The 12360-nt window shown below is 50.1% G+C and overlaps 1 protein-coding gene across 4 annotated transcripts in view; it reads right to left on the bottom strand.

Moving 5' to 3' along the window:
- The window catches only part of Chst8 (carbohydrate sulfotransferase 8), a 128996-nt gene that overhangs the window by 63468 nt on the left and 53168 nt on the right, over positions 1–12360 (bottom strand). For 3 of the 4 annotated variants that reach the window (XM_036189414.1, XM_036189439.1, XM_036189429.1), the window contains exon 2: positions 1199–1414. In XM_036189414.1, coding sequence (XP_036045307.1) covers positions 1199–1328 — 130 coding nt within the window. In that variant the 5' untranslated portion in view covers positions 1329–1414. Of the gene's footprint in view, positions 1–1198; positions 1415–6085; positions 6562–12360 lie in introns of those variants that run through there. The other variant, XM_036189424.1, reaches the window with a different exon arrangement.

Raw genomic sequence — 12360 nt, 5'->3', positions numbered from 1 at the left:
TTTCTTTTTCCTTCAAAGCAGAGTAACCTCTGGCCTCAGCCCCATGCCTGTGACTGCCAGCTCTGTCAGATCTAGCACCAGGAGCCCCGGAGGCCTCCCCTTTCCACATTCCACCTGTCCTGAGTGTTCTGTTCCACACTTTCCTCTCACTGTCTGTACCCCACCATCCCCAGCAGACATGGACCATTCTAATGGGTCACAAGGCACAGAGAGAATGAGGGTGTGGTAAGCAGTGGGTCTCAGACTCACAAAGCCAGTACGTCCCTGAGTTTCTGTCCCAAGCCAGGGGAACCAGATTCAAAGAGTCCCCAGAGCTAGATAGGGAAACTGAGTCACACTCCTGATTTGTGAGTTCAAAATGATGAAGGCTGGGAAGATGGGTGGTTTAGCAGTATAGGTGCTTGTCCCCAAGCCTGAGTTCAGTCCCCAGAAAGCACACGAAGGAAGGGGAGATCTGCTCTTAAAGATTGTCCTCAGACCTCCACATGTGTGCCCATCACCCAATAAACAAACAAACAAATGAATGTAACAAAGTTATTTTTTGAGATGGAAATCTCACTACATTGCCCTAGCTGTCCTGGAACTCTGTAGCCCAGGCTGGCCTCACACTCACAGAGATCGGCCTGCCTCCGCCTCTCAAGTGCTAGGATCAAAGATATGCACCACCACAACTACTATAACAAAAGTTTTCAAAAGAAGATGGAAGACTGGTGGTGCATGCCCATAAGCCCAGCTACTCAGGAGGATAAAGTAGGTTCACAAGTTCAAGGCCAGACCTTGTCTCAAAATAAAAATAATACAAATGAACAGGTGGTAAGGCCCCGGGTTCAATTCCCCAGAACATTTTTGAAGAACAGAGAGATGTTTATTCCCTTGGTGTCCCAAACAATGTGGAAGATGCCCCAAGAGTTGGCATCATTTTCTGTGAACCTGAGATTCACTGAAAACAGCGAACTGGCTGACCAGATGGGCAGCGTCTCCAACCACGGGCTGCTCAACTGCTATGAAAATCATAACCTTGAAACTGGCGGTTGGCCTTCAGACAGACATCCCCACACTGACACCAGCCCCTATTAGGAGAAAGCCAGGGCCCCTTCTCTGTTTACCAGGGCTATTGTCCCCCGGGGCCAGCACACCAGGACCACCATGAAGGTCTGTATGTGGCCTGGCCAGGGTAGCCAGCAACCTCGGGTCTCACCTGGAACCTGCTGGGGGGTGAGCTCTACAGGGTCCTGTAGGCTGATGAAGAGGAGGAGGCCCGCAGCTCCGAACAGCAGGATGGATGAGAACATGCAGGCTAGCCGCATTGTTCCAAGTTGTGGGGTCATCCGGGGCACGCTCCAGGGTCACCTCTTGGGTGTCAAAGGCACATTCTTTCCTCATTATCCACACCAGACATCCATCAGGCCGGGGTCTACAGACGGAAGGGAAGAAGCAGGTTTCAGCTGTTGATATCTGGACAGGTCAAGGCCCCTAGTGATGCTAGGGGATCCTCTAGATTCCCCCAACTAACCCTGGATCTCTCTCCCATTTCCTTCCCTCTCTCCGTCCCTTTGGACAGGGACTCATTATGCAGCCCAGAATAGTCCCAAACTCATGGTCCCCCCGACAGCCTCCCGAGCGTGGGGATCACAGACGTGCACGCCATGCCTGTCCGCTTACACCCTTTGAGACCCACAGAAGCCGAACAGAGCCCTGTTGCTGTCCGCACCTCTACCCACCCTGCGAGGCTCTTCTGTCTGCACCTGCCATAAAGCCACAGAGAGACACAGTCTCTGGGTGCTGCCTGGGGACATCAACAGGAAGTAACTAGTGACAGCCCCTGGCCCTGCCCAGCTCTGTGAGCCCCCCAGTAAGCACCATGCTCCCTTCATGCTCACAGCCCTCCATCCCTGCTTGCTTTTCCAGCCTCTGCAGACTCAAAGTATGCACACATGATTTGTTCACCTTGGCTCTACAAGAAGAACAGAAGAAATGTCCTCCACTCTGAGTACAAGTAAATGGCCCTGGATTGGACCAGATTGTGGATCAAGATCGGAACACACCCAGATCGCTCAGTGGTTAAGAACATTGGCTGCTTTTCCAGAGGACCTGGGTTCAGTTTCCAGTATTCACATGGCAGCTCACAACCATCTGTTCTAGGGGTTATGACGCCCTCTTCTGGCATCTATGGGCACTGCACGCACATGATGCACAGACATACACAAAAGCTAAACATTCATACCCATAAAATAATACATTTTTTGGATTTTTTTTTTTTTTGGTTTTTCAAGACAGGGTTTCTATATATAGCCCTGACTGTCCTGAGGCTTGCTCTGTAGACCAAGCTGGCCTCGAACTCAGAGATCCACCTGCCTCTGCCTCTCAAGTGCTGGGGTTAAAGATGTTCACCACCATACACCATAACCCAGTACAACTTTTTTTTTTTTTTGGACAGGTACACCTCACTATGGTTTGAGTCTGAAATGTCTGCACAGATTCATGTCTTTGAACACCTGCTCTCCAACTGTTGGTCCTATTTTGGGAGGTTGTGGGGTCTAAGCCAGGCCTGTGTGGGCCAGGTGAAGGTAAGAAACAGAGGAAGTCCCCATGACATCAGCTGCAGGCCTAGACAGGTGGATCTCTGATATGCACAATATTCTACCTATATCCACCATTGCGGGGACTCAGACACCAGATAATTGGACAAATGGCCTCAGGGAGTTTCATTTTTCCCATGGCTATGATAAAATACTTCACAGAAGCAAACTCAAGAGAGAAGAGCTTGGGCTGAAGAGATGGCTCATAAGTTAACAGCACTGGTTGCTCCTTCAGAGGACCTGGGTTTGATTTCCAGAACCCACATGGCAGTTCACAACCATCTGTAACTCCAGTTCCAAGGGATCTAGTGCCCTCTTCTGCCTCCATAGGTACTGCACACACATGGTGCACAGGCACACACAGGCAAAATGTTCACACACATAAAAGGTAATTATAAGGACAGGGGGCATAGGAGAAGTTTCATTTTGGCTCTTCATTTCATAGCATTGTAGGGAAGGTGTGGTGGACCTTCCCTACAGGTCCACTAGTGTATGGCAGGATGCTGGCCTCACATGCTGGCCAGGCCAGGAGGCCGTGGAACAGAGTGGTAAGCAGGGCTGGGTTATATTAAAGGCCTGTCCATAAGCCAAAGAATAACTCTTACTTCCACCTAAGGAGTCTGCAAAGATCTTGCCTACCCCAGCACAGGGCAGTGCCAAAGGAAACTGATACCACCAAGGCCACAGGACCCAGGATCCACCGCGGTTTCTCTGTGTCCAGCCTATAGACCCTTAAACAGAAAGGGAAGCTTGTAAAGTCCTTCTCTGCCCTTTTCTGTGCCCAGGAAAAATTTCCCAAGGATTAGGTTGATTTTCAGAAAAGCTTAGGAATTGAGGAGTATAAGTTCCAGGCTTGGGTTTCTCCACTCTGAAGTCTCTGTAATTATTTTTTCACTCAGTTAACTTTAATTAACCTGCCGCAGGCCTCTACGCGCCTGGCGCTGGGCTCCCTGGACTGTGCGGAGCAGGTGTTCCCACGACCTCCCAGCTTTTATGTTTGGGAAGCAGCAGTGAGTGTGGCTCAGTTTATCAGTAGAGACTGCTCTGGGGTTTCTGAGCAGGCCGCGACCTCTGTGCCTTGCCCCCCAAAACGACTGCTGTTGCCTGTCACCAATGAGGTGTGGATCAGGGAATCCTACCCTGCTCATAGTGTGCCCAGACTCAGACTCACAGATTGCCCAAGCCTCAGACCTGGGTATAGTAGACCCGGGCTCCCTGTAGTAGAACGGTCCTGCATGGCTATTCATTGTTTTACAAAGCCACAGGTGCATCATTTAGATTTCATGACTTCCTAAACGATGAAGCCACTTTCCAGGTAGATGCCTAGAGCATGGCCTGGTGTTCTTGCCCCAAGGACTGCCTCAGTCAGGCCCGTCACCCATCACTGGATGCCGGCAGAGTGTGAGTGACCAAGAGGGGTGCAGCTATTCTCTCTCACACTTAGATGCTGCTTATAACCCTGCCCTCATATTTGCATCCTCAGGCACTATCCGCCCCCCACACACACACACACACATGAGCAGTTGTCACAGCCCCTTGGAAACCCAAACAGTCCTAGAAAGGAGTTGGATGGGTGGAAATGACATCCCACAGCGGCACAGCAGAGAACAGACTCTCAGCGGGGAAGTGGGCAGTCTGACGCCCCTCTGGGTAAGCTGATACACCCGCCCCACCTGTAGACTGCAGCAGGCACCTGAAGGATGCATACATGCTCTCACCCATGCTGCTAAGTCTCTGCACACATACACCATCAATGGCTCACTATTGGCATGCTTCCTACCCTACAGAAATGCCAGCCTCCTGAGACAGACACCTGAGGCTAGTCTGACCAAAGGTTGGTGGTCTCTGACATGAAGATGATTCTTACAGAGAACGAGTCCCCCCACCACACACACACAGAGGCTCATGTCTTAGGGCTTGGCGCCCTGTTGGCGGGACATACACATGCTAGAAGAGGGGACCTAGCTGCAGGAGGTGGGGAACACCTTGCCCTTGACTGCCACCTCCTCTTCTCTTCCCCCCTTCCTTTCTCCCCCCTTCCTGTTTGTCCCAAGGTGAAGACCGTCGTCCTCCACCACATACTCTCATCGCCATGATGCTCTGTCCGAGCACACAGGTCAAAGCCAGTGCAGACTGAACTCTCGGGAACCAGGAGCCCAGAGGAACTTTTCTACCTGATGTCGTTTGTCAGGTATTCTGTGTCGTGACAACAACCTGACTGATACAGAGGAACAGAGGAAGAAAGGACACACCACGCCCAGCACACAGAGATGCCTGAGAAGATGGCTAACACTGTCCCATGGGGTCACCCCCAAGGCTATTTGATAGACAAAGAAAGGGGCTCAGAATCCCCTTGCTTGTTTCCAGCCTGGCACTGTAGATGTGACTACCCATCCGTCACACGGCCACCATTAGAGCCACTGCATACTTCTGTCAACAACTAAAGGGGTTCTGTGGTTGTACCCCAAATCTGTTCACATCAAATCCATTCATTGAGACAGGAGTGGCTGCCAGTGGGCTTGGGACCCAGGAGAGGAGGCAGGAGACTCTGCTGTACTACATTTGCTGTTTCAAAGACCCTTGAGAGCACACATGCACCTGCCCACGTCACGTGGCTTCCCACCCAGCTCCTAAGCCCTGTTCTCAGCCTTTCTTCCAGGGACACTGTTCCTCATGTTCACTCTCATTAGGGACTGTCTGGTCAGCTAACTCCTGGCTCCATGCAAATGAGAATCAAAAGGCCAGCTGCCTAGTCTCCCAAGGAAGTGGCTTGCAATCTGACTGGATCTGCAATGTCCTAGGAGGGCACCGATATCTTGGAATCTGCAAGGACCCTCTTCCCACAGAGACCCAAGGATGTACACTCCAGAGGACATGTGTCTCTGAGCCCTCCCCCATGTCCCTCCCAGGGTTCTTTAGTCACAAGGCATTTTCAAGAAAACAAGGAGATGCTGGTCCAAAGGTCATTTGTCTCTCTCTCTTCTTTGAGTCCAGCTGTTGCCTTGGGCCTCAATATAACAACGTATCTCAGGCCATGGCCTGGCTGCCACGGGCCGTGAAAATACATTTGCAAGACCTCAGTTCCCACCTGGGACTGCCCTGCCACATACATCACGCTCTGCTCTGGTGACATGTATAAGTATTCCTCATCCCCCTGCATCCCTTCCCCAAACCAGACACTAAGGAAATTCCAATTATTGGCAATGAAGAAGAGGTTGCAGGGGGGTTGGTTAAGGCATAAAAAATACACAGCCTGGCTGAGTATTCTGTCCTGCTCAAAATCACAAAGCCTTCTAGTGTTTTCTTTCCCCAAGGCCTGAATGGCGGCACCAATTTTTTACTTCAAGAAAGAAAAGATCCAATTAATGTTACACCTCCTGGGACACAGGGTAAGGCTGAAGATACCTCCCGTCTTCTTATTTATTTGATTTAAACATTTGTCTCTTTGGGGAAATTGGCTTCAGGCTATAAGCAAGGATGTAAGAATTCAGCCAAAACACACGCACCTCCAGTGGCGACAGCCGGACACGTGGACGACTCCAAGGACACGCCTGGCTGTGGCTGCTCCAGGGCCTGGATGCTGCTCTCAGTCACTCAGAGGACCCCTCTGGCTCGTGGGGACCCACCCCCACACCTAACGCCAGACAGCTTGGGTATACCCACGTGGTCAGTGGGCCCCAGGCCCAGGAAAGTTCTCTGTCCGGGTGTTTCCTCCTCACACAGGCAGGAGTGAACAATGCCGTCTCTCCGGCTGAGGGCTACGGGAGATGCTGTTCATCGGGAGACAGGCTGCTATGGCAACTTGAGGAGAATGGAGCCAGGCACTGCCGTCACCTTGAATCCGGCACCAGGCCTTCTGCTGCAGTGGCAGAGGGGATCTGGTGCCCGGCTCTTCCCACTACTGCAGCTGGGCACAAGTAGCTGACCCTCGGGTCCTCCCCTCAGTCTCCCGGCCTTGGGTACTCATCTACTCCTCCTCGATTGGAGGGAGCACACGGCCCAGTCCCCTGAGAGCACCACCTCCATTTGTATTTGTCAGACTAGTTCTTCCTTGTGTGCGTGGCTCCGGCTTACTTCTGAAATGGGGCTCTTCCTTGATTTCAGCTCATTAAAATCCTGCAGCTAATTAAAACCTGCTCTAACAGCGGCAGTGGCTGCAAACTCTGGGACGCGTCCCCTCCAGTTTTATGCGTAGGCATAAAGTTGCAGTGTTCAGTGAAGAAGACACATGGCTGGAAGGGCTTAGGCTCTGAGGCAAGGCTCAGGCTCCCAATTGCTCCAGCCCTCCTCCACCAGCTGGGCCTCAGGGGTGCTGGTTACAGTCCTGAAATCCCCAAGGCAGAGCTTCACCAGACCCAGCACTGCTCATCTGCACCCTAATCTGATAGGTGGGTAAGTATTTGCTCAATGTCCTAGGTCTGTTACAAGGTCAGGTTCCCTCCAATTGGCCCCCAACCCTGAGGTTTCTGCAGGTCAGAAAAAGGGCCCCCTATTGTGGAGGGTACAGTGTAGATCAGGTTCATATATCCCAAACTTTGTCCCTGAAGCCCCTGTGAACACCGCAGTCCAGCCTCACCCACCCCAGCACAAACACAGAAAGTCTCCCTGAAGGCTAAAGGATTCCAGAAAATTCATGACTGCCATGACAGGTCCCAAAGACCTGGTCAAAGAACCAGCAGCCAAGCCACAAGGCACACCACAGGTAGTCTTTGCCTAGGACTTCTCACCTGCTCAGGGAAGTTTACACTCATAGGGCAGAGGATAGGAATTCTAAAAACAGAGAAACTGTGCCCCTCCTGACCCCAACCCTGGCTGAGCCCAGCACCCCACTGCCTGAAGCTCTGAGCTCCTGTTCTAGCCCTTCCCCCGCTGGGCTCACATGGAGCCGGAGCTGTGGGGGGAGGCCCCTCTCCACCTCTGCATGCCCAGCACTGAGCACCGAGCCTGGCACCAGAGCAGTGATCAATAGCTGTGGTGCAGGTGGAATGCGCATGAGTTAATAAACGGAAGTGTTGGGGGCCATCACGAGAGAGGCACACCATGAACTCGGAATTTTAAAAAGGTCATTTCAGGGAGCTGTGGGTTTGTTTTGATTGGGTCTGGGCTGGAAGCAAGTCCAGTGACGGCAGTACAACCACTAGCGAACCCTGTGGAGTTGGTTACCTCAGAAACACCCAAGCCTCACTGTGCATCAGGGTCTCACCTGGAATCCTTCCATCTGTCCAAGAGTACACAACATGGGGCTCGAAGACTTACATTTTCAAAGGTAAATGTAGAGCCTCTCTCTGGTTGATATGCAAAGGTATATGAAAACATTTACATAATTAGATGTCATAAAATTGATGGCCTCCAAGCCTTTTGTGTCAGCTTTCTCATTATTATGACAGGAGCAATGTGGAGAAGGAAGGGTTTTGTCACAGCTGGAAGGTGAACGTGGGAGAGACCTCATGGAGGAGCAGGAAGTGGTTGGCTGCAGTGCATCTGCAGAGGGCCATGGGCGTCAGAGCTCAGCTGGCTCTCTCTTTTGGTTCAGCGGAACCTTAGCTGGAGGGATGATGCTGCCCACGTTCCGGTCGGATCTGTTCCCGTCAGTTAAGCCTCTCCAGACACTTTCATTGACATTCCCAGAGGTATGTTTTTATAATGACCTTAAATCCAGCAAACAGAAGATGAAGCCAAACCATCACACCTTCCAACTGCTGTGTACTGTTAGAGAACCCCAGAACCAACTTACAGTTCATGGGTGTTAGTCAAATGTCTGGAAGGGGCTGCTGAGATGGCTCAGCAGGTAAAAACGCTTGCCTCCAAGCACGGCAGTATGAGTTTGAGCTCTAGGTCCTGTGCAATGGAGGAAAAGGACTAACTCTTAAAACTTGTCCTCTGACCACACACACACACACACACACACACACACACACACACACACACACATTAAACACATGTAATTTTTTTTTGAAATCAACACACAAGGTATCTCTAAAAATGTATGTAAAGTGAACCAGAACAGTCACGAAATACTGCACAATGGCATTTTATGAGGTGCACAGAACTGTCAGGTTCAGAGACAGTAGGCGAACTAGAGATTGCCTGGGTCTGGGAGGGGACGCAAGTCATGTTTCAGTGGGTACAGAGTTCCAGTCCAGGAAGATGAAAAGGTTGGGAGGTAGACAATGGTGATGGCTGCATGCCAATGTGAATTTAGTTAATGCCGCTGGACTGCACGCTTAAAAATGGTGACACTGGGCTGAAAAGATGACAGCTCAGCGGTAAGAGCACACACTGCTCGTGCAGAAGCCCCAGGTCCCAGCACTGGCATAGGGTGACTTACAACTGCCTGTAGCTACAGTTCCAGGGGATCTCACACCCTTTTCTAGACTCCCTGGGCACCAGGCACACATGTGATGCACACACAGACACAAAGACTATGGTGGTTTGAATAAGAACGGCCCCACAGAGGCTTAGATGTTCGAATGCTTGGTCCTCAGTTGGTGGAACTGTTTGGGAAGGGATTAGGAGGTGTGGCCTTGTTGGAGGACGTGTGCCACTGGGGGAGGGCTTTGAGACCTCAGAAGCTTCAGGACATCTCCAGCGTACTGTTTCCTGCTGGCAGTTGGACAGGTGAGCTTCCTGCTGCCATAACTTCCCTCTGCCATCATGGACTCTGACCCTCCAGAGCTGTAAGCCCAATTAACCCTTTCTTTTATAAGTTGCCTTGGTCATGGTGTTTTTTTCACAGCAATAGAAAAGTCATGAAGACAAGGTAAAGCACATATATAAAATAAATCTTCTAAAAACAGTTAACGTCACACATTTTATGTGATGTGTATTTTATATATTTATGTTTGTCTTGGGCTCTGATAGGGAGATCATGTTCTGGGCCTGGCTTCCCCTCCAACCAGCTGTGAAACCCTCAGGATTCAATTTTCCTTATCTCACAATGTGTCCTCAGACAAAATATCGGCTGTGGATGAGTTCCCAGCCTCCTAGCAGCTCTGGGGGGGACAAATGCCTTGGAAAACAGACATCTTGTGACTTTCACTCCCACAAGCCACTTTCAGGCAGACAAGTGGCCATCTGGAGAGAGTGCCCGTCACTCATGTCTGAGGCTGTCCATCATCACGGATCTTGGTCACTTCCATTCAAAAGCCTCTGGAAGGCTTCTAGAGCTGTGCCCTAAAGTCCTACACACCAAAGGCACTGTTGCTGAGGCAGCTGGGTCCCCATGGACTGAGTAAGTCCTGCTGAACTATTTACCTTCATGACAAATGTCTTTGTTCATGACAACCCGGCTGTCTACCAAGCTGCACACTGCATTCTTGGATTCTGCAAAGCCACACTTTCCTACCAGAGGGCCCTCTGGCTGAAATGAGGCCACCTGAGGCTGCTCTGTACCAGGGCACCATTGTTTTATATGTGCACTACATGGAGCCCAGCCAGTACGATCTCCCATTAACTAAAAGGAATCTCTGGGGCCTGGATGGTGAGACCCTGAGACAATGAGAGCTTAGTCTGGTCTAGAGCATGCTATGGCATCCAGGTTGGTGTGGGAGTTGAGACCTACTTCTATGCGCCTCCCAAGTGCTATGGTTACATATGTACACGACCACACAGGCCCTGATGGAAATCACTTTAAAGCAGACATTTCAACCCGGCTAATGATTTGGATCATACTGTAACGACAGCCAGCTTTTTCATTTAGAAATCTTTAATTTTTAAGGAACTTTAAAGGGCAACATGGGACTGTACTCGGTGATGAAGCATCCCCTCTTTTACAGTCTCATTGTTGATGTCCAGATTGTGACACTGAACTAGCATACAGGACAAGTGTGCATAGCGTTAACTATTAGGAGAAACAGTACAAGGAGCACACGGGACTTCTGCAGGTTGTCCTGTACAAGTGTGCAAATATATAATATTCCAAAAATTTTCTTTTAATTAAGAAACCATGAACTTAAAATTAAACTTAATTAAATTAAAATTAAAACTAAAACTAAAACTTAAAAGTCCTTGGTGCTGGAGAGATGGCTCTACGGTTAAGAGCACAGGCTTCTCTTGCAGAGGACCTGGGTTCGATTCTTAGCACCTACATGGTGGCTCACAGCCATTTGTAACTCTAGTTCTAGAGGATTCAGTGACCTCTTCTGGCCTCTGTGAGCACTGCATGTACATAGTTCACCTACACACATGCAGGCAAACACTCTCATACATAAAATAAAAAATAAATAAACCCTAAAAATGTCTGGCCTTTCAGCTCATGCCTAGAGGAAATGAATTCCAACACTGTACCCATAAATAACAGAAAGTCCTTATCATGGGTCAGTGCCGGCCCTCAAGTACGTATGAAAAAACTTAAAGTTAGGAGACTACTCCTTTACTAGGAGAATTTGATGTGTTAGCAACTAAACTACCAGCCGATCTTTGTACGTTTTTCAATTGCAAATTGCACTTTAAAAATTCAAACAATTATTAATATTGATTTGGACTAAAACAATATTGAATTTCAATATATCTCCAACTCCTTTATGAATTACCCTGTGGACACATGGGTTTATGATAGAAGGGCACCTGCATGCTCAATTTCTTCTCAGCAAGGATCCTTGAGGAGGGCTGATGCCATGCGCAGATAATGAACCTCGCAGCTCTAAGACTAGCTCCAGCGTCCTTGGCCACAATCACAGAGCTACTTGTCCCATGGGGCGTTTCACAACCCATCTTACAAAGTGCAGGTTAGGAACACACGCTCAAATCCAAGAATAGAATTTCATGGTTTTCAGAGGGAGGAATGAAAAGGAACAGATATTTATCTTGCTTTGGTAATGTTTCAGGGACTATGCAGGACATTATACCAACAGCCCACTTAGCTTGGTTCATGGTAACTTCTTGTAGTGAAAATCATTATCCTTATTTGTCACAGGTCTGGTTCTCCATGAGAGGGTGCTGAGACACATTTCAGAAGTGTAGTGTTTATTAAGGGCCAACACCTGTGAAGGGGAGTGGCTGGAAACTGAAGGGGGCAAGACACCTGTACAGCAGGCCCGGTCTGTGGGAGCACCCTGCAGCAGGCCCCGGTCTGTGGGAGCACCCTGCAGCAGGCCCGGTCTGTGGGAGCACCTGCAGCAGGCCCGGTCTGTGGGAGCACCCTGCAGCAGGCCCGGTCTGTGGGAGCACCCTGCAGCAGGCAGCAATGGCTGACGTTTTTACCTCGGGCATTCTCTGTGGCTGGGTGTGGGTTGCCCAGGGAAGGATGTGTCCTCAGGTGAGGCAGCCTGCTGCGGCGGAGGCAGATCCCGAAGGAACTGGCCGCTGAGTCCGTCTGTTGACTGCATATCCAGTGGGAGGTCAGCAAGTCCTCCCTGGAAAGCTAGGAGCACATCTCTCAGACTGGCCCTCTGTTCTCAGTGGGCAAAACAAAGGCCCAGGGACACCAAACATTTCAAGGTTATGTCATAAATTACAGCCATCCCAGATCCGTCTGACTCAAAACCTGTCTCTCCCTGCCAGCCCCAGCTTTTCTCCAACAACGCTTACATCAGACTGTCCTGACCTTCAGTTGCGGAGACAGGAAGGTTTGGAAGCCTCCAGAGGAATATGCAGAAAGTTTGGCTGTGTAAGCAAATACACTTCCCTCCTCTCCCCCAACTAACATCTGTGTGACGTGTACGCATGCGCGTGTACACACACTCACTTATTGCTAATAGAAGGGGAAGACGGGTTATTCGGGTGAAGAGCTCCCCTGACTTATAGCTTGGAGACCATCTTTTCCCAGTAGATCCACTGGATC

This window comes from Onychomys torridus, chromosome 1, assembly GCF_903995425.1.
Source record: "Onychomys torridus chromosome 1, mOncTor1.1, whole genome shotgun sequence".
Taxonomy (NCBI): Eukaryota; Metazoa; Chordata; class Mammalia; order Rodentia; family Cricetidae; genus Onychomys; species Onychomys torridus.
Note: the sequence above shows the minus strand (reverse complement) of the source record. Positions and strands in the feature narration are given on the sequence as shown.